Source organism: Lynx canadensis, chromosome C1 (assembly GCF_007474595.2).
Source record: "Lynx canadensis isolate LIC74 chromosome C1, mLynCan4.pri.v2, whole genome shotgun sequence".
NCBI lineage: Eukaryota > Metazoa > Chordata > Mammalia > Carnivora > Felidae > Lynx > Lynx canadensis.
Genome location: NC_044310.1, coordinates 104,964,566 through 104,985,047, shown reverse-complemented (window position 1 = coordinate 104,985,047; position 20,482 = coordinate 104,964,566). Strand labels below are relative to the sequence as shown.

The 20,482-nt window shown below is 46.8% G+C and overlaps 1 protein-coding gene across 3 annotated transcripts; it reads right to left on the bottom strand.

Moving 5' to 3' along the window:
- Positions 1-259: 259 nt before the first annotated feature.
- Positions 260-15,246, bottom strand: TARS2 (threonyl-tRNA synthetase 2, mitochondrial). 3 transcript variants are annotated; one of them, XM_030324470.1, is made up of 18 exons: positions 15,108-15,235; positions 14,603-14,799; positions 14,142-14,265; positions 12,619-12,743; positions 11,139-11,256; positions 10,705-10,769; positions 10,368-10,446; positions 9,091-9,237; positions 8,833-8,931; positions 8,293-8,510; positions 7,647-7,809; positions 7,285-7,422; positions 7,040-7,117; positions 4,959-5,080; positions 4,650-4,751; positions 4,402-4,474; positions 3,700-3,814; positions 260-626 (listed from the first exon to the last, which is right to left on the bottom strand). In XM_030324470.1, exons 1-18 carry the CDS (start codon positions 15,171-15,173, stop codon positions 478-480), a joined length of 2,178 nt encoding a protein of 725 aa, XP_030180330.1. In that variant the 5' UTR covers positions 15,174-15,235; the 3' UTR covers positions 260-477. The 3 variants fall into 3 exon arrangements, 2 of the variants coding, with proteins under 2 accessions (XP_030180330.1, XP_030180331.1); XM_030324471.1 differs by having other exon boundaries at positions 4,959-5,059; positions 15,108-15,234; XR_003970733.1 differs by lacking the exons at positions 260-626; positions 3,700-3,814 and having other exon boundaries at positions 4,650-4,747; positions 15,108-15,246.
- Positions 15,247-20,482: the final 5,236 nt, after the last annotated feature.

The following is a 20,482-nucleotide window of genomic DNA, read 5'->3' as shown; positions in this document are numbered from 1 at the left end:
ACCTGCCTTTTCGGTTCAAGTCCTCTGTCTGCATGCTGCCTACTGTGGAGCAGTACACCTGCTGAACTGGGCTGGGGAAACTGGGCACTAAGGAATCCTGGGTAGGGGACAGAACAGCTACCCCAGGAGCGCCCCTCCCAGGGGGAGGCCAGGGCCGCCCTCTTTCTGCTTCCCCAGCACCCCAGGATGAAAGAGATGGAGACAGGGTCAAACTCCCTTTTATGCCTACTCAGGAATCAGAGACGAAGACACATACCCGGAAGCTTCAAGTTTATTCTTTATTGCTTCACTCCTCTCACATCCAAACAGCTACAGCTTCCCCCAGATCAAGTCTCTTTCCAGGAGAGCAAGCTCATGCCTCCACACTTGTTCTGAGTGGCCTGGGGGCCTCCGGATTCTGGCGGTCAGTTCGGGCTCTTCCACCTGAAGGGAGGCTGGCAGCTCCCGCGAGTCTCTGCCGCAACTGTATATGAAAGCTCAGAACACTCGCTCAGCGTTTGGGACCCTGGTGTTCTGGAGCTCCAGCAGCCGCTGCACGGCCTCAGTCAAGTCCCGCTCTCCAAGCTGGCAGTTGTCTCGAGTCCGAATGTTCACTGTTCTCTTACTCTGCTCTTTCTGGCCAACCACTGCAGGAAGAGGGGAGGTTTGAGACCGTCAGGGCACATTTTTCTACATGGGATATACAAAAATTCAAGAGACCTAAATTTTTAGGAAGGGTGAGAGCAGAGGCCGGATAAGGTTCAGTAAAAGGGTATATTTAGCTGCCTCTTGCTTTCCAGTTTCCTGATCATCCTGACGGATAAGGAAATGCTCCAGACATTCTCCACATGCCTTATCACTTCCAGTCCCGAGCCTAGGGGTCGGAGACAGTAGGGTCAGCCACAGAAAAAGACAAACAGACCAAGAAGCAGACCCAGAGAGAAACTCTGTGTGTGTGGGCATTAGAGAGAGGGGAGGGTGGCAGGGGTATAAGAAACACATGAAAGCCCGTGGGGTCATGGGGTAACTTGCTCTAAGAGCTCATGGGCAAGTGGGAGTGTAAAATGAGAGGATCAAGTAATCTGGCAAAGGAGTTTCTGCTCCTTATCATCCCTCAGGGCTAATTCCAACTAGGTCTACGATAAACAAAGCTAACTAATTAACCCCTGATTAATCCTTCCTGTCCCTTTCTCTGATGCTCCTTTGGTTAATTAACCTAACAGACACCAACAGCTAGGATGGAGGTCAGAAGAAAACTGTTTTCTTGAAACCATAAAACTCCTAGAAGAAAACACAGAGGTAATAATATCTTGGCATCAGCCTAAGCAACTTTATTCTGGGTATGTCTCCCCAGGCAAGGGAAACAAAAGCAAAAATAAACTACTGGGACCACATCAAACTAAAAGCTTTTGCATAGCAAAGGAAACTATCAACACAATGAAAAGGTAACCTACTGAACTGAAGAATATATCTGCAAATGATAAGCCACCTGGGTGGCTCAGCTGGTTGGGCATCTGATTCTTGATTTTGGCTCAGGTCATGATCTCATGGTTTGTGGGTTCGAGCCCCGCATCAGGCTCTATGCTGGCAGTGTGGAGCCTGCTTGGGATTCTCTCTCTCTCTCTGCCCCTCCCCTGCTTTCTCTCCCTCTCAAAATAAACTTAAACAAACAAAATACCCCCCCCAAATATACAAAGAACTCATACAACTCAACTCCAAAAAACCCCAAATCATCATATTTGAAAATGTGCAGAGGGCCTAAATGGACATTTTCCAAAGAAGACATATATGGCCAACAGGTACATAAAAAGATGCTTCACAACACTAAACATCAGGGAAATGCAAATCAAAACCACAATGAGAAATCTTTTCACACCAGGAAGAATGGTTAGCACCAAAAAGATAAGAAATAACAAGTGTTGGCAAGGATGTGGACAAAAAGGGACCCTCACGCACTGTTGGTGGGAATGTAAGCTGGTGCAGCCAGCGTAGAAAACAGTATGGAGGGTCCTCAATAAAGATTAAAAATAGAAATAACATAATGATCTAGTAATTCCACTGCATGGTATTTACCCCCCCAAAAGAAAACATTAATTCAAAAAGATTTATGCACCCCTATGTTTACTGCAGCATTATTTACAGTAGCCAAGACATGGAAGCAACCCAAGTGTCCACTGACAGATACATGGATAAATACACAGGGTGTACACACACACACACACACACACACACACACACACGTACACTGGAATATTACTCAGCTTGAAAAAGAGTGAGATTTTGTATGTGTGACGACATGGGTGGACCCACAAGGTACTACGCTAAGTGAAGTCAGTCAGAGAAAGACAAATATCATGATTTCACTTTTTTAAAAAAGTAATCTATATACCCAACATGGGGCTTGAACTCATGACCCCGAGATCAAGAGTCACATGCTTTACCAAATGAGCCAGCCAGGTGCCCCATATATATGGAATCTAAAAAACAAAAGAAATGAACACACATGCACATCCCCAAAAGAAACAATCTCATAAATACAGAGAACAAAAAAGTGGTGGCTGCTAGGGTGGACAGGTTGGGGGGATGGAAGGCACAGGTGAAGGGGACTAGAGGTACAAACTTGCAATTATAAAATAAGTGAGTCATAGGGATGAAAAGTACAGCATAGAGAATATAGTCAATAATATTCTAATAACATTGTATGGTGACAGATGGTAGCTACATTTATTGTGATGAGCACTGAGTAATGTATAGAAGTGACACATTGTGTGTCAACTATACTTCAATTAAGACAAATTTTTAATTTAATTAAAAAATAAAGAATATTAAAGTTGCTATGTATATAATCAGGAGTGACAAAATATACAAAAATTTAAGAATAAAACGTGAGTCTGAAAAGAAATGCTATCTTTGCATCAAAATACTCTGAACCTTGGGCAATTTCCCCAGGGTGAATGTAGTTCACATGATCTCAGTTCAGTCTTAAGGGGGAACTTTAGCAGAGATGTCTGAAAATACGGGCCCAACAGGTAAAATTCAAACACTTTGGCTAGCTACACAAAAACCCTAGCCTTACTCTTGAAGGTATTCACTTTCTAACATATGTTGCAATAACCCAAATCTCATCGAATGTTTTCTCACGTCTGTGATTTTGTACTTTTTTTGTTTTGTTGAGAATATTATTCTGCACTAGGTAAGAAAGTGCTTTTCATGCTTATGATGTGATCTTCTATGACTTGCACAAATTCAAAGAATAAATTAGTGGTAGAAAGAAAAGAAGAAATGGGAAGCCTGGGTGGCTCATCCAGTTAAGCGTCCGACTTTGGCTCAGGTCATGATCTCATGGTTTGTGGGTTCGAGCCCCACATTGGGCTCTATGCTGACAGCTCAGAGCCTGAAGCCTGTTTTGGATTCTGTGTCTCTCTCTCTTTCTGCCCCTCCCCTGCTCATGCTCTGTCTCTCTCTCTCTCTCTCCTTCAGAAATAAACATTTAAAAAAATTTTTTAAAAAGAAAAAGAAAGTTCTTCTGAGGATGAGAACTGGTTGTCAGGGGGTGAAGGAACTGAGGGCCCAAACAGCTCAGGTGTTCTGAATCCTGGCTCCCTGAAAGTCTCGCTCAGGGACTGAGCCCTAGTTAACGCAAATCCAATAGGAAAGAACAGTGTAGAAGGCTGGTGGGGGAGCATGGGGCTCGGAGGGCCTGTGCTGCTGGTCACTTACCAAACTGAAAATTGTAGTGGGCGAGCTGAGCCCGGCGGACTCTCCGGCTGAGCGTCAGCCCCGAGTCGGCATCCAGGTCGCAGACCAGCCCTGCAGCCTGCAGCCTCCGCTGCGCCTGGGGCAGGGGTTTGAGGATGGGAACTGAAGGCTCAGGGGCTAGAGTAGTCTGATACCAATCTTCCCCATGCTGTCTTCTGTCCTCTGCCTCAAGGCTCTCTGGTTCTTGTGGACAACCCCTCCTCATTCATCTCTGCACCGAGGCCCCTCCCCAGTCCCTCATAGTTTGCTTCCTACTGAAGCTGCACCTGCCACCAATTCCCGGACTCTGCCTGCTTTGCCTGCTCTAGCCCGGCTCTACCCAACCAGCTACTTGACTCTGTACTGTCCACACCCTTCCTCTAGAAAGGAAACATGCAGCTGACATTTACCTAAGCCCCTTTTGTACCAAGTGCTCCATTGTCAGCATTTAACATCTGTGAATTTGTTTAATTTTCACACACGAGGCAAGGAACTAGTGTCATTTCTCAGATGTGGAAGGAATACCCAGCATATATGTCAGCACCCTTTCGAGCCCAGTCCTGTGGCTCCAAGTGCTATTCCCCTTCTACTGTGCTGTGTGACTTCTTCCTACCCACTGCTCAGCCCCGCACTCGCCGTAGTCCTGCGTTAGCCCCTGTGCATGCACCCCCAGTTTCTCCTCACCTCCCTGGCATATTCCTCTTGCTCAGTTCCCACAGGGATGACCACCACCTGGAACGGGGACAGCCACAGTGGCCTGGTTGAGAGAGAAGAGAGGAAGGCAAACTCTTTACTCTAGCTCGACTACAAATACGGCTGCAGAGAGCAGATTCGAGAGGAAAAGAGAAGAGTGAGTCTAAGGGCACCAGGATCTGGGGCATGTACCATCTGGTCTGAGGACCAGAACAGAAATCTGGGGCCAGAGTTCTCACCATTTTCCGCCACAGCTTTCCGCTAGCACTCCCAACATCCTTTCCACAGAACCTAGCACTGCTCGGTGAATGACGACTGGACGCTCTGGGGCCCCCGCCTGCCTTGGAGGGAAAAAGGAGGAGGGAATAGAGGAAGTGTCACAAGATATGCACACAAGATTATTACCTTCTGGTTTTTAAGCAATATTCAGCTCTGGTGAAGGTGTAGAGGATTTGAGTTTCATGTTAGGGACAAAGATAGAAGGAGACGCTGTTCTCCACCTACTCCACTAGCAGCCAAGGGAAAAGGGGATGAGCACGGTTCTGTACCCCTTGTACTGGAGGTCAAATCTCAGGGGCAGCTGGAAGTCAAGTTGGATTGTCCCACACTGATGGGGCCGGCCCAGGGCATCGCGGAGGTGCACGTCAATCTGGAGGAGAGAGACGGAGGCCTAAAAGCAACCAGAAGCAGTACCCTCTACTGTCCGCACCACCCACCTTCCACCTGCCTACGTGCCAGGCTGTTCTGAGAGACTCCTCACCCAGCTCTGTTGTACTCTTACTTCACTCACTGGACACCCCAGCAGTAGCTCTTTCTACCTGATAATGATATTATGACCTTAGGGGACTTTGACACAAATGACCCACCCACACCCTGGCCTCTGAATTCCTTGAGTTCGTCATTTCCGGGATGTTCACCTGCACCCACCCTATGGATACAGCCTTCATCTTGTCATCGCCCAGAATGGCTACACCTCTGGAACAGTCCATCACACACCCTGCTCTGATTACTGTCTCTTGGTTTTCTGGCTCTGACAATTATTCCTACAAATGGCTCTTTAATTTCCAGGTTGCTTAATTCCTCTATTTCCTTCCCATTCACAGGCTCCATCCACTTTTCTTTCTTTCCCCATGCGGCTGGAACCACTTTCCCAGGTTCCCCTCTATCACTGTTCTTCTGTCACATCCCCATGGCAAATCCTCAACCTGGTGGCACTCCTGCCCCCCACCTCCTTGCCCCTGCAACAGAACTGCTCAGAGCTGCCCAGCATGTCCCATACCACAACAGATACATAAACGGGGATTGATGCCGCCATGCAAATCCCTGTTCTGAACCTCAAGTGGACCCTGACTGCTGTTGGCAATCCCCTGCTGCCCTAATCAGTTTTGTGTCCTGTTCTCCTCAAGGACTTTCAAGCTTTCTCCTCTCTCTTCCTATCTTCACTGCCCCCACTAACAACTCCCCTCTTCCCTACTCCCATCTCAGCAAATGATCCTGTTTCACATTTTATGGGGAAATCAGATAATGACATCATGAGATGAAAAGTGTCTCAACTTCCTGTCGCCACACTTATAGACTTCCTTGCATATGCCTCCAGCCTTTCTTCCTGCCTCCAGAACAATGGCAGAGGTGGTCTCTTGTGGGCTCTCAATCCCACCCCTCAAACCTCCCCAAGAACTTCCCTCCACTGAAACCCCTTCTACAACTTCAATTTTTCCCTGACTCAAACACGCTCTCTTTTATCAGAGCTAAACATTCTTGAATTTCTCTCTTCATCAAAATCTCTTTTGACTATCCAGGCCCCTCTTGCTACTCTCCTTTGCTTTTTAAGAGCCAAAATTCTCAAAAGAGTTATGTTCATTCATTTACCTCTGACTCCCACCCCAGCCTCTGTACCAGAAATGGTGCTTCAACATCTAACAGCCTTTTCATGGACTCCAGTAGACACTTTCCAGTCCTTTTTTCCCCCTGACTTGTTTTACTTCTTCCAACTTGCCCTGTTTACCCTGCCTCCACCTTCTGCCTGCACTGTTCCCACCTGGAACCCCTCTTTCCTTGGCCAACAATGACCTTTAAGGTTAGAAAGAGAATTCTGCAGGGGCACCTGGGGAGCTCAGTCTTTAAGCATCCAACTTCAGCTCGGGTCATCATCTCACAGTTGATGAGTTCAAGTCCTACATCGGGGGAGCCCGAGCCCCACTTCAGGGAAAACATGAGCCCTGGGTAAGCCCTGCTTCTCTCTCTTCCCCTCACGGGATTCTCCCTCCCTCCCTCTCTCTCTCTCTCTCTCTCTCGATCTTTGCCCCTCGTTCACTTACACCCTCTCTCTCTCAAAAAAAAAAAAAAAAAAAAAAGGTAAAGAAAGAGAATCCTGCAGGAAGCCTTTCCTGACCCTCCCTCCTGAATGATATGCTCCCTTGGTACCTGCGAGCGCGGGTTCAGTGGCCCTGAAATGCCTATTTGCCTCCCACACGCCTCACAGGACCATAAGCTCCACGGGGCCAGGAAATATATTGCTCTTCTTTCTATCCTATACAAGTTAAAAAATATTCCTTTGTATCTATTAAATACCTAATAAAACAAAACAAAAAATGAATAAATACAACTCTTAGGAGGATCCCCAACTTACTTTAGGCCCATAGAAGGCACCATCTCCAGGGTTGAGTTCCCAGGGTTCTCCAAATTCTTCCAGGGCCCGTTGAAGGACCTTTAAAGGGAATGAGACGAGAGAGGAATGTATCATTTTAGACTTTATAAGCAACAGACCCCTCCAGTCCCCCAACAAATGACCTGCTTGGCATATGCCTCTATTGAGGACCCCAATTCCCATCTCCTCTCTTCTGCCATCAGAGAGTGGTTTATCTGCCTCCTCACCTGCTCAGCCTGGTCCCAAAGGCAAGGCTCGCCCAGGAAGCTAGATGGCCGGGTAGATAGAGCCAGGCGGAAGGAGAAGCCAAGGACAGTGTAGACAGAGCGGAGGAAATCAAGACAGCCTTGTATCTCTGTTTCAAGCTGGGGACAGAAAATAAGGGTGAGTGAGTTGTGTGCAACCTAGAGTTCTGGAGTGATGGGAGTTTTGGGGGAAACACAGGGCAAAAACATAGAGGAAAGCTGGGGCTATCATATAACTGAGTTGTAGTATATAAAGAGGGAGACAGGGAGCAGGAGTGTTGGCAGTTCAAATGGAGAATGGAAGGCGGTTTAGAAATGCTTTGGTGGAGCTGGGGAAGGGCCACCTGATCCGGTGCACAGAAGATGTGAGCGTCATCCTGCTGGAAGCACCGCAGCCGGGTCAGTCCCCCCAGACTGCCAGAGGCCTCGGCCCGGTGCAGGGCCCCGAAGTCCGCCAGGCGCAGGGGCAGCTCTCGCCAGGATCTGGGCCGGTGAGCGAACATCAGGCTGAGATGGGGATGAGGAAGGGTCAGGGCCACAGGGAAAAGCAGCCCCCACAGACTGCATCTCTGCCCAGTGTGCTTGCTTACTTTCTCTGCGTCATCAGCACGCCCTCTCCCCAGCCTGGGCATGTCCTCCCCCCAAGTCCTGTTCATCCCACTCAGCACAGTTTGAGCCCTTCCTGGTTCAAAGTGCATTTCTCAGAACAATAGCAGCAGATTTCATTTACTGTGCCCCTATTGTGTGACAGGCACTGAGGTGAAAGAGGAACTTTGGACAGCAACTCCAAACCCCTGATGTTATACAAGGAGACTAAGGCTCAGAGAGACACAATGGTTTTCCCAAATTCACAAGGTTATCTGGAGTGCAGATTTAAGACTCGAATCAGGTGTCCTAGTGCTCTGCCAAGGCGCTATTACTTCATATTCAGCAACCTGGTTGCCTACCCCCAGCCCTGGGAGGACCCAGGCCTCTTGGCTCCTAGCTCACCAGTGTGCAGGGCAGTTCATGGGCTTCAGGGCGAGTGTGTCTGCAGGATGGCTAGAAGCGTGGTCACTCAGGGAGCTGGAGAGCCTGTCAGAGTCTGGGGGCTGCAGGGCAAACATATCCTCCTGATAATGCTCCCAGTGTCCTGACACCTCCCAGAGCTTCGTAGAAAACAGTATGGGGGTTTTCACCTCAGAAAAACCACGGCGGGTGTACTCGGCCTGGAGAGGAGGGCACAGGATATGGAAGGCAGAGTGACTGGGGGAGGACGGCACAAATATGGAAGGCAGAGTGGGGGAGAGGCAGGTGTGTGATCCTTCGGGGACCTCAGGTCAGGCTGATCTCGGCTACAACCTATTAAGTACCGTGTTCCCTCTCTACGCTCCCCACTCTGTGGACCACACATTCCTAGGACCTTGTTAAAGGCCACCAGCACCTTATAATGTTTATGTTCATGCTTCTAATCCCGCTCTTCTAACACTTGGCTTCTGGGTCCCGATTTCCTCTCTGGTCGTCCCTCCTCTGGACTGGAGGCCCCCTTACCCTGATGAAAGCCACCAGTGCATTATACACCCTCGTCCCTCGAGGCAGGAAGAAACAGCTCCCGGGGCTCAGTTCATGGAAGAAGAAGAGCTCCTGTGCCTGAGTCAGGAATGGCAATGTCACTTGGAGAGAGAAGCAAGGACTTTGGAACCCAGAAGAAATAACTGATGGAGCTGCTCAATCTGCTGGATTCAGAATCTGCTCCCAGCTTCACAATTGGGTTCCTTCACGCACCCTCTCCTTCTCCAATCTCTGTACCTTCCCAATGCGCCGGTGGTCCCGTAACTCCGCTTCCTCCCTCCCTTCTTCCCAGGCTCTCAACTCCTCCATTGTGGGGAAGGAGATCCCTGACACTCGCTGCAGTGGCTCTGGGGCACCTGAAGACCTCCACAGGGATGACGAGTTCTATGGGAAAACAGAGGGAGTCAAAGGGAAGATGAGGGACTGCGGGCACCCAAGCTCTCCTTCGCTGATGCTCGTCTGATTCTGAGCACACGACACGCACCACAAGTGTCCCGTCTCAGCACTCACTCCATTTTCCACTGCCTCCACCAGAGTGATACCCCTCAGAACCCCTGCCATGTTTACAGCCTTAGACACACTGGATGCTTAATTCCCACTTGTATCCTGTTCAAGCCTAACCTTATCCTGCCACCTCTTTTTCTCCCCATTCTCCCACCAGTACATTCTCTCTGTACTTAGAGCCCTCCTTCCCCACCTCTAATCAATGACTACTCATGGGAGTAACCTTCAGCTCTGGTCAAATGTCAGTTGTTGTTGTTCTTGTTTCTATCTACCTGCTTATCAATCTCCACTATGCCCTATTCCTGGCCACATGAAATTCAAATGCTTCTGCCTACTCTTTCCTCAAACAATTTAACAAGAAACAGCCAGCGTTTTATACCACTTTCACCTGTGTTAATTGACTTTGTCTCTGTGACATGGATTTATTGGTAGGACAGGAATTAACAACAGTCTTATTTTATAGATGGGGAAAATGGGTAAGGAGATTTACCCAAGGCCACATACTTTACCTATGGCAGAGCCAGGACTAAGCACGGATGAGAGGTTTTTAGTCCAGGGCTTTTGGCTGCACATTCCTGCCTCTCCCCTCACTCCCTGCTCCCATTCCACCAAACAAATAACTCACCTGGCCCAGGCACAGGATCTTCATAAAAGTCATGCCTTAAACTTAGAATACTCTCCCTGTACCTGCCCAGTGGGGTTCTACACACCCTCTCCACAGCAGCCTCCCCTATGTGACCCTGTCCAGACTGTTCTCACACTCCCTCTCCACCTCCCTAGCACTGAGGTCCAACTACGGATTGTGAATTGGCTTCTGAGCCCCGGCAGGATGTCCAGCAGCTGCCATCACACTGGGAGTTTGTGGAAGGCAGGAACTAAGAAATCTTCCTCCTACTGGATTCCTCCCTTAGCTATAAGAGGAGAGAAGGGGCTGAGAGAGCATCTTCCTACTCCCCTGCTCATCCCAGTGAAAGCAGGAGTCTTAACCTAACCTTGCCCTCACAACTGACCGTCAGCAGCTTCAGTCCTCCAATTTGTCCAGTATGCCGAAGGTGGGGGCCCCGGCAGAGGTCTACCAGCATGCCACACCTGGGGGAAAGGAGGGAACACTTAGTGGTCTCCAAATTCTTGAGCTTCCGGTGTTCTTCTGGCCTCTAGCAGACAGAAAAAAAATGTAAGAACTGTTCTACAGAGACAGCAAGAGCAATGGGAGATAAAAATAACTTCTTGTTCCCATTATTTTTCTGGAACAACAGACTACCTTCTATCTTCTTTCCCTCATCCCATTTCTGGCCTTCTTTTGTGTATACCTACCTCCCCGTTTCCCTCCATTTTGACAACACTCACCCATATACTATTGCTGTTGGACCTGTCACTTTCTCCTCAATCAGGCGAAGCTTAAAGGGGTTATCCTGGAAGGGGAGAAGAGTGAGGATAAGTCTCTATTCCCATAAAGACGTTCTGGGAGAGGGGTGTCTGGGTGGCTCAGTCAGTCGAGTGTCCAACTTCAGCTCAGGTCATGATCTTGCGGTTCGAGAGTTTGAGCCCCACGTCAGGCTCTCTGCTGACAGCTCAGAGCCAGGAGCCTGCTTCAGATTCTGTGTCTCCCTCTCTCTGTCTGCCCCTCCCCTCTCTCTGCTTGTGCTCTGTCTCTCGCTCTCTCAAAAATAAATAAACATTAAAAAAATAAAAGTTAAAAAGAAAAAAATGTCCTGGGAGACAATCACCCCTTCCCCCATGCTTTGGGATCGTCCTCCTAAATGTGTGCACCCTCACCCCACCTTGAAGAGCTGGCGAAGCTGATCCTGGGAAGCCTCTAGCCTCCGGAAGGGTTGAGCAGCAGCTGTAAGTTCCTGGCAAATCCGCTCCAAAGCAGGCAGCTCTGAGCCCCGGACTGTCCTGGAAAGGTGAGAACTGGTTGGCGTTCATCCTTTAAGAAGCATCACCTGGGTGCCACACCTGTTGGCTAGGGGGTGAAACCCTGCTCTCCACAGACATCTAGAATTATTGGTAAAGGCAGACAAACTGACAGAAAACATAAATAGGAAATCAGGTATAAATTTTACAGTGGGAGCAAAAGCTCTATATGTTAAAGGTCGGATGCAGACAATATGGACAGACATAATTAAGGCAATAGTAATGAAGGATGAAGTAAAAAATAAAAGCCAAAGAATTCATAAAGACGAGAGAAGTTTCAATGAGAATTAGACAGAGAAGGAAAAGCATGGACTAGGGGAGAAATTGGCACCAATGTCACAGCAAAGGCCTGGAAAGGCCCTTCTCTAAACTTTCTCTTCCAAATTGAACATCCCTGACGCCCCAGAAGAGGATGCAGAAACCACTCGGGTGAAACGGTACAAACTCAGTATAAAATGAATTAGATTTGAGAAGATAATGTAGAACATAGTGACTATAGTTGATAATTCTATACAGTATGAATGAAATTTGCTAAGAGTAAACCTTAAGCAATCACACACATGAAGTGAGGTGATGAATGTACTATTTAACTCAATCGTGGGAATCCTTTCACAATGAATATAAATATCAAATTATCAGCTTGTTCACTTTATTTTTTTATTTTTAAAAATTTTTTTTTTTTTTCAACGTTTATTTATTTTTCGGACAGAGAGAGACAGCATGAACGGGGGAGGGGCAGAGAGAGAGGGAGACACAGAATCGGAAACAGGCTCCAGGCTCTGAGCCATCAGCCCAGAGCCCGACGCGGGGCTCGAACTCCCGGACCGCGAGATCGTGACCTGGCTGAAGTCGGACGCTTAACCGACTGCGCCACCCAGGCGCCCCTATTTTTTTATTTTTAAAAGTTTATTTAAGGAGCGCCTGGGTGGCTCAGTCAGTTATGCATCCAACTTCAGCTCAGGTCACGATCTTGAGGTCTGTGGGTTTGAGCCCTGCATCGGGCTCTGTGCTGAAAGCTTGGAACCTGGAACCTGTTTCAGATTCTGTCTCCCTCTCTCTCTGCCCCTCCTCCACTCATGCTCTGTCTCTGTCTCTCTCAAAAATAAACAAACATTAAAAAAAAAGTTTAAGTAATTCTCTACAACCAACATGGGGCTTGAATTCACGACCCTGAGATGAAGAGTCGCATGCTCTTCTGACTGAGCCAGGCGCCCCTCAGGTTGTACACTTTTAATATATTACTTTGTCAATTAAATTCCAAAAACCTGACAAATGAAATAAAATATGGTGAAATATCTAAGAAACCACTCCAGAATCATTCTTCTCTTTGCTTGCACTACTCACCGTTCCTTTCCCAGGAAGAAATCATGGTAGAAGCCACATTCTGTACTTGGACCTCGGCAGAGGACAGCACCAAGGAGCTGTTCAGCTGCTGCTCCCAGGACATGGGTGCTGGAGTGCCAGAACACCTGGGTTCACAAGAAAGGACTTCATAACCACCGCCTTTGTTTTTTTATTTTATTTTTTTTCATAACCTCCTTCTTTAACCCCTCACTCTCTGATACTCTTCTCAGAGAAGCTGGCGTGAAACCAGTATGGCTCTTCTAGAAATAACTATCACAAGATGGGGAATCTGACCTTGGAGGTGAATACTAACTAAACAGTAAAAAGGAGGAAAAACTGAAAACAAAAGGCTAGTAGAAACATGCGCAGACAGGGGTAACCCCCACTCCCACTCCTCAGTGCTTCCTGGTCCTACAGCATAGAAGCAGGGCCTAGGCTTCTTTTTCTGCTCCTATAACATCCCCTTTTAGGGCTTCAGAGTAAACTACCTTCTCAAGACCATAGTTCCTAAGGGCTCTATTTGATCTTTTAGTTCTATTTTTCTCTATTCCAGGAATCTAGTGTGATGCAACCCCTCCTCTAGGATTTGGTCACCATTTATTTATTTGTTGTTTATTTATTTTGAGAGTGTGTGTGTGTGTGTGTGTGCGCTAGTAGGAAAGAGCAGAGAGAGAGACAGAGAATCCCAAGCAGGCTCCATGGTGTCCGTGCAGGGCTGGACACAGGGGTTCATCTCACAAACCAGGAGATCATGACCTGAACTGAAACCAAGACTTAGACGCTCAACCCACTGAGCCACCAAGGCGCCCCTTTGGTCACCATTTAGATGAAGATGATAAAACTCCATTTTTCTGGATCCTAGTAGATGAGGTCTATATTACCCAAGCTGACATGAAGAAGACAAAGTAGGGAGGAGGAATTGTGTGCTCAGTTGTGGAAGCCAAGTTAGAATTAAAAAATATATGCCATAGAGGTGCCTGGGTGGCTCAGTCAGTTAAGCGTCCGACTTTGACTCAGATCATGATCTCACAGTCTGTGGGTTTGAGCCCCGAATCGGGCTATGTGCTGACAGCTCGGAGCCTGGAGCCTGCTTCAGATTCTGTGTCTCCCTCTCTTTCGAACCTCCCTCTCTCTCAAACCTCTGTCGCCCCTCCCCCGCTCACACCTCTGTCTCTGTCTCTCTCACAAGTAAACAAACATTAAAAAAAATTTATAAAAAAATATGTTACAGATGACTTATGATGTATGTCTCTAGGGCTGAAGTGACAGAACTGGCATATTACCCTTCTATTTTCAGCTTTCCTTTTTACCAGTGCAAACGATGTTTACTTAATGGACCTATGTTGAAAATTTTCATCCTAAGTTTCTAGCTTATCCAGGGTTAGTCAAGACAAGCAGTCTGTGGTAGGTCTCCCTCCCAACTGCAAAGGGAGAAACTGAGGCAAAAGAAATACTAGAAATATGCCCACTTAAAAATCCCTTAGTTTAGTTGTCACTGTATTCCTGAAAAGGAAGAAACTTACTGCTTTGCCCTCTGCAGAACTGAATGTCAGAAATCTGAGGTCAGAATCTGTCTCCAAAGGCCGTTCCAGATCATAAAGTTCTCCATTCACTTGAGCAGCCACTGCAGTATCTGCCAATGTTGAACTTGGGAATTGGGAGTGGGGGGGGGGGGAAGTGAGGACAAAGAAAAAGACATGGTCACAGTCCACAGGGGAAGACAAGGACTAATCTCTCAATAGTTCTAAGCTTGCAAATGGGGAAAGGTGTCACCAGAGCAATAAAACCTATCATTTCTTTTCCCAATGGATAATAAACAAAGGGTAGAGACTCTGAAACTAACCCAGATGAAAATGAATTCTCATGAAAAGGCGATCTTGATAGAGATGGAATAGATACCAGGCATAATTTTCATTCTCTGCTCGAGTCCAGCGAAATACAGAGGGAGAAGGATGATCCTGGTAGGTACAAAATGGGCTGGTACCTGATCTGCTGGGCTAGCTGGTAAGGGGTTGTGCTCCATGCCACAGCATCCACCCTCTGGCCTCCAGGAAGTGATATCTTAATAGTCCGGTGCTCCTTCTGTGCCACGCTTGCTAACTTCTTTACTTGAGCAGTCCATAGCTCCTCAAAAAGGCCGAGCCGCTCTGCCAACCACTGTGGAGGGGCTGGCACAGCTGCCTGGAGAGAAAGATGTTAGGACGTAACTCAGGTCCCATCATTCCTTCCTGGGATTGAGGCTGGTAGGAGGTGAGGGTACCGAAGTGGCCTTAATCCTAAACCCAGGCCTTTAAGAGGGCTGGGTGATACAGGGCTCTAGACTAGGAGCCCTAGCCTCTCCTGGTGGTCGACTCTAGGGAAAAGATGGCTGTAACTAACGGCTTAGCGTGGCCGGATTCAGGGGCTCAAGGCAGGGGTTGGGAGCCTGCACTTTGGGCCTGGTCTGGGTCCGATGCGGTTCTTAACTTTTGGGTGGGTACCTCACGCACCGTGTGTAGCCGGCAGGTTTGCAAGCCCGGCAGCCGGAGCCGCCGCCACCTCTGACACAGGCCCATGTTCCTTCAAACCCGTACCTACATCCTTAAACAAATTATCCTCGACTCCTTCACCGGATTTCTCATAGGTTTCCGGCCCAATGACGCCCAAGCCCATTGGCTGCGGCAGCTGCCACTCTAACCCGAGACCACCTCCAGGAGCTCCGAAGTGGTCCGCCCCACACTGCTTGAGCGGTGGTGTGGGTGGTTCCGGCTGGCCGGAAGACCTAAACTGTTACACACACTCCCAATCCCGAAACTTGCAGTTTCAGCTAGGGGTAGCAAGAGCATATTCTGCAGCGTGGAGGAAAGGGGAGTGAAAACTCATGAGAAATGAAGAGTGGGAGAAAAACGGAGGGGAAAGGGTAGCTAGTCATTTCCTTTTAACCATAGGTTTTCTTTTTATCGTCTTTACTGGCAGGTAGAAAGCAGGGGGATAGACGTTGGAACCAAGTGTTAAATCCTGGACCTGCCATTCACAATATAATTTTAGGTGGATTACTCCGTTTCTTCTAAACTTCGATTTTCTCATATATAAAATAGCAATAGAGGCTCCTGGCTGGCTCAGTCAGTGGAGCGTGAGACTTTTGATCTTGGGGTTGTGAGTTGGAGCCCCCACTTTGGGCATAGAGATTACTTTAAAAATCTAGGGACGCCTGGGTCGCTCAGTAGGTTAAGCGTCAACTCTTGATTTCTGCTCAGGTCATGGTCTCTTGGTTCCTTGGGGCTGATCGTAGCAGAGGGCTCTGCGCTGATTGGCATGGAGCCTGGTTGGGATTCTCTGTCTCCCTCTCTCTTTGCCCCTCTGTGGCTTGTGCTCTCCCTCTCCCTCTCTCTCAAAATAAACATTAAAAAAATTTTTTTAATCTTAAAAAAACAAAATGGGTATAATAATAGTAACACTCCTAATTGTCGAGGTTAGTTTCATGTAAATCATGAGTGGTACTCAGTAATGGGCTATAATAGCGACAAGCCGTTAGAATAAATAAATTTAATAGCTTTGGGGCTGGACCAAAGAATCTACAGAGGGCACTTCTTGCAATTTCTAAATAGTCATATTGCTTAAGAGGGACCTTAGCGACCTCTTAATTTTACAAATGAAAGAATTTAAGGTCAGAGAAAATAAATGACTTAAGGTCAAACAGTAAGTGCTGATACTAGATTTTGAATCCAAGTTTTTTTTTTTTTAACGTTTATTTATTTTTGAGACAGAGACAGAGCATGAACGGGGGAGGGTCAGAGAAAGGGAGACACAGAATCCGAAACAGGCTCCAGGCTCTGAGCTGTCATCACAGAGCCCGATGCGGGGCTCAAACTCACAGACCGTGAGATCATGACCTGAGCCAAAGTCGGCTGCTTAACCGACTGAGCCACCCAGGCGCCCCTTGAATCCAAGTTTTACACTCTTCTACCACACCATGCTATCTCTGACAATAGAATTTACTTCCAGTATACTCCATCACTTCAGAAAGAGGCACCTGACCCTAGAATCTTAGCTGTTTCCTACACAAGACCCTGCCTCTCACTCCCATCCTAGCTCTCCACTTCCTTTAATCTCTTCTTACTCCCTGTGATATCTAGGACAGAGAACTGGGTATATTTGGTTTATTTTATACAGTAAAAATTGAAACACGGTCACATTTGTGGTAAAGTATGAGGGGAAATGGACTTAGGAGCAGCTGTAAGGTTCTCAGTAACTCCCCTTCGTCCCCTCACCTGGGGGTGGGGATGGTTAGATGGTTCTCAATTTTCCAATGGTGATGGAATCAAGAGTTGTGGAGGAAGAGCTGTCAGAGAAAGCTGTTAAATCTAGGTTTCCAGAGGCCAGAGGTTCTTTCTGGGGAAGGCAGCAGTTGATTTGAGTCACAGGCATCACTCTGGATCTTGGCTCCCTCTCCTGGTATGTTAAGACACCCTGAAATAAAAAAAGAAACAGACAAGACTGTGGAACAGGAAAATTACTTGTGTGTGGGAGGGAGGGTGTGGAGGGCTGGGAAAAGGCAGAGAGGATTTTAGAATGGCGTTCAAAAAGTGTGACAAGCAGAACTTTCCCCATGGCTTTGCACCAAAAGGGATGGGAATGTTACATTGCAGGTAACAAAATGGTAGGTGCTCAGTATTGAATTAAGAATGTATCAATCACTGTATTGACTTAAAACTCCAAAGGATAAATTTACTGACACATACATTCTTTGATCATTGTACCTTGTCCTCTTTTGTCAGATACTAGAGGGATGGTAGAATAAGTAGGCTACACTGTTACGGCAGCTTCCAGCACTCATCCCTCAAACATGCACTGACTTACTGTATGCAATGCCGTGAACTGAGGGCTCATGGGATACCCATCAATCAACGACTACATCATCACCTATGTAACTTGTGTTGCAGTGGAGGAAGGAAGGAATGTCAGGAGTTATTACATTTTTCTCCTTGTAGCAAACAAGCCAGCCAGCTAGCAAGGAATAGCAAGCTAGTTAAGACCAATGCATTAATCATCTGTTCTTTTACAATTTCTGGTCTGTGACCACCATGTCTCAGCCTTGGGGAATTTTAACCCACTAGTCTGCCTGGGAAACATCTATCTCTAAAACTTCTCTTACCTTCCACCCAGAATATCACCAAACACCCACTATGTGCCAAGTGTGATGCCTTCACTATCATTTAATTCCAAGAACCCTGACAAGTAATAGCTCTTTTCATGCTCTCTTTAAAACACAGAAAACCCTCAGAGAAGTCAAGCCTCAGTGAATCCGAATCCAAAGCCTGTGTTATGGCATGCCGTGCTGCCTTTCAGTGACCAGAACAGTCCTAATGCATTATGTTTGATAGCAGAGTTCCCTTTTTCTCTCCAGGGTACATCACTTGGAGAACCAAAGAGGCCTTTAATATAGAGTGGAGAAAAGGGTCTAATAAAAAGCCAAGAAAAGACCCGTCTTACCAGATTTTCTCTGACCAAAGAAGAAATAACTGTTTAGAAAATAATGCCAGCAGATTTCACAGAAGTCCAGGGAAAAGGCAATCCTCAGTAATGGGTATCCTAGACCATTAATCACATTTTGGGAAATTCTCAGCTTTACTCCACTTTTAGAACATCACCAGTTAGCTAAAGCTTTTGTTGAAGAGGTGTTGTATTTATATTCCTAAACTACATATATGTAAGAATGCTCTCCATTGAAGGTAAAGTATATTTCCACTTGTCACCAGGATCAACACATACCTCCAAATTTATCCCAGCTCTTCACAAAATTTCTCTGTACCCAAGAAGTAGAAAAGATACCGGAGGTAAAAAAGCAAGATTTAAGAGGGTAAAATATATAAAGGTTTGTCATTGTCACCAAATGTTTTTGAGGCCCAGAGAACCAGCCAAGTGGCTAAAAGTAGGTGGTGTGGGGAGATTATATTTACTTAAAACAAACACATAAAAAACACCCCAAATCCTTAGTGATGAAGATGCAGGGTGGGGCCAAGGTTTTACTTTAAGATGCCAGAAAAAAGGAGATAAAGTCCTGCCACATTTGCTGATAAATAAAAAGAGGGAAATTTCCTACCAGGGCCTGGGGATGAGTTGTTTTCGGGAAAAAAAAGGCCTTCAGCTCACCTAGAATCTCTGATTTCCCTTCCCCAAGAGAACTCTTGAGTCTGTAAAAGAGAAACAAAGACAAAGCCATCTCCAAGCCCCCTTCCCCTTTAAGTGACCCTGAGGTGTGAGGTAAGGCCAAGGGAAAAAACGTAGCAGTCTCCCAAACACAGGAGCCGGCGCAGGGATGTGTCAGCTTAGGTTGATGTTGTAAGTAAAAAACAAAGGTCAAGAGCAAAGTACTCTCAAAGAAGGTCCTAGTACAGCTCTAGAAGGCAATGTACAACCAAGCCCACTGCCCAATAATCAAGATCTCAAATTAATCCTTTACTGATCTCTACTGCCCTCGGCGATGGTTGGCTGTTTAGCAGACACGGGATCTTATGTGTTGTTTCATACAAGTGGAAAGGATTTCTAGCCATGGGGAGGAAGAAACAGGGAACTGGACGGGGCCATTTCCTATCCATTCCAACTGAAATACCACAAGGAAAATGTACAAAGTTTCAAGTTCTCTTATCTTCTCTTTCCCACAAATTATGTGGCAAGAATAAAGGAGACATAATGGGGATGAGGAAGTAAAGTTGCTATGAATCCAACAGATCCAGGGCAGATGGGTTTAGCCAGCACACTTTTGAGTCAAACAAAACGCTGCAGCCTGTATTTTTTTTTTTTTTTTTCTTTTGGCACTGCTCACTAGCCCCTCCACCCATGTCTGTATTTTCAACTTTTGACTCTTGCTACAGTGAGAACAAAGGGTAAGGGCAGAAGAAAAAAAATGATGGTGCCATTAGGTAACTACAGTAGCAATTCCTAAGTAGACCTCAGCGTTATGCCCTTTTCCTCAGACTTAACTAAGCATCAAATGCTCTCTTCCCCAGCAGTTAGAAGCAATTTGGCAGTTTTACACTGCACTTGCTCCTTTCCTTCAAAGCACGCGCTTCTCCTTACTTCTATGGGGGTGGGGGGGAGAAGGGAGAAGAGGATGTTTACTTAAGAGCTATCTCACTTGCGTGAACCTCTTGTAGCTTTGTCTATGCAGTCTCAGTGAGTTATTACTCAGCAATTGTGAACAGCAGCTGACTGGACATGTCCATAGTTACTCATAAACAAGTATGAGAAACGCCCCAATACCCCAAAACCCATTTGGATGATGTTTGTGTTACTGCCTACATACATGAGTGGGTAACGCATCCCTCTTCTACAGAGTGCCTTAAATAAAACAATTCAGGGGTTTGAAGTTGTGCATTTTCAACATGCCCAGAAAGGCAAATGTGGAAGTCTAAAAGCTGTTGATTCCTTGGGGGTGGAGAAAGAAACCAATTGGGCAAGTCAAAGTGCCAAGAGGGGATAAGGAAAAGGGTGAGCCAGATTCCAGAAGCAGCCAATACAACTGTATGCCCTACCTACTGGGTGTATTCCTAGGCTGCTATTTCTGAAGTGTCCAGTGACGTGTGGAACTTCACGTAATGAAGGTTGCTATTTAGAACCTTTTACCCCGCCAGTGACCTAGGTGGGGTCCAGATGTGGTGACTCTCTCTTCACCCCTTAAAGCCAACATTCCTTTTATTAAGCTTCACTGGGGTATGAAAAAGGGATAGGGCAAGAGAGGGTTAAGTGTGGCTTATGTATGACAGACTGCCATTCACAGCAAGAAGGGTAGATGTGGGAAAAGAATGAACCAGAAGGAGCCCTACCACCACCACCCCAACTCTAGGCTTGCTTCAAAAATGCTTCTTCACTCACAACTGTACAA

What these genes read in the sequence shown, in the direction of transcription:
- TARS2 (XM_030324470.1), bottom strand. Translation starts at nt 15,173, where the DNA reads ATGGGCCTGTGTCAGAGGTGGCGGCGGCTCCGGCTGCCGGGCTTGCAA. An exon ending in AAACCTGCCGGCTACACACG is followed by an intron (nt 14,800 to 15,107) that starts GTGCGTGAGGTA and finishes CTTTCTCTCCAG; the next exon opens with GCAGCTGTGCCAGCCCCTCC. An exon ending in GAAAGCTGTGGCGGAAAATG is followed by an intron (nt 4,475 to 4,649) that starts GTGAGAACTCTG and finishes TCTCTCAACCAG; the next exon opens with GCCACTGTGGCTGTCCCCGT.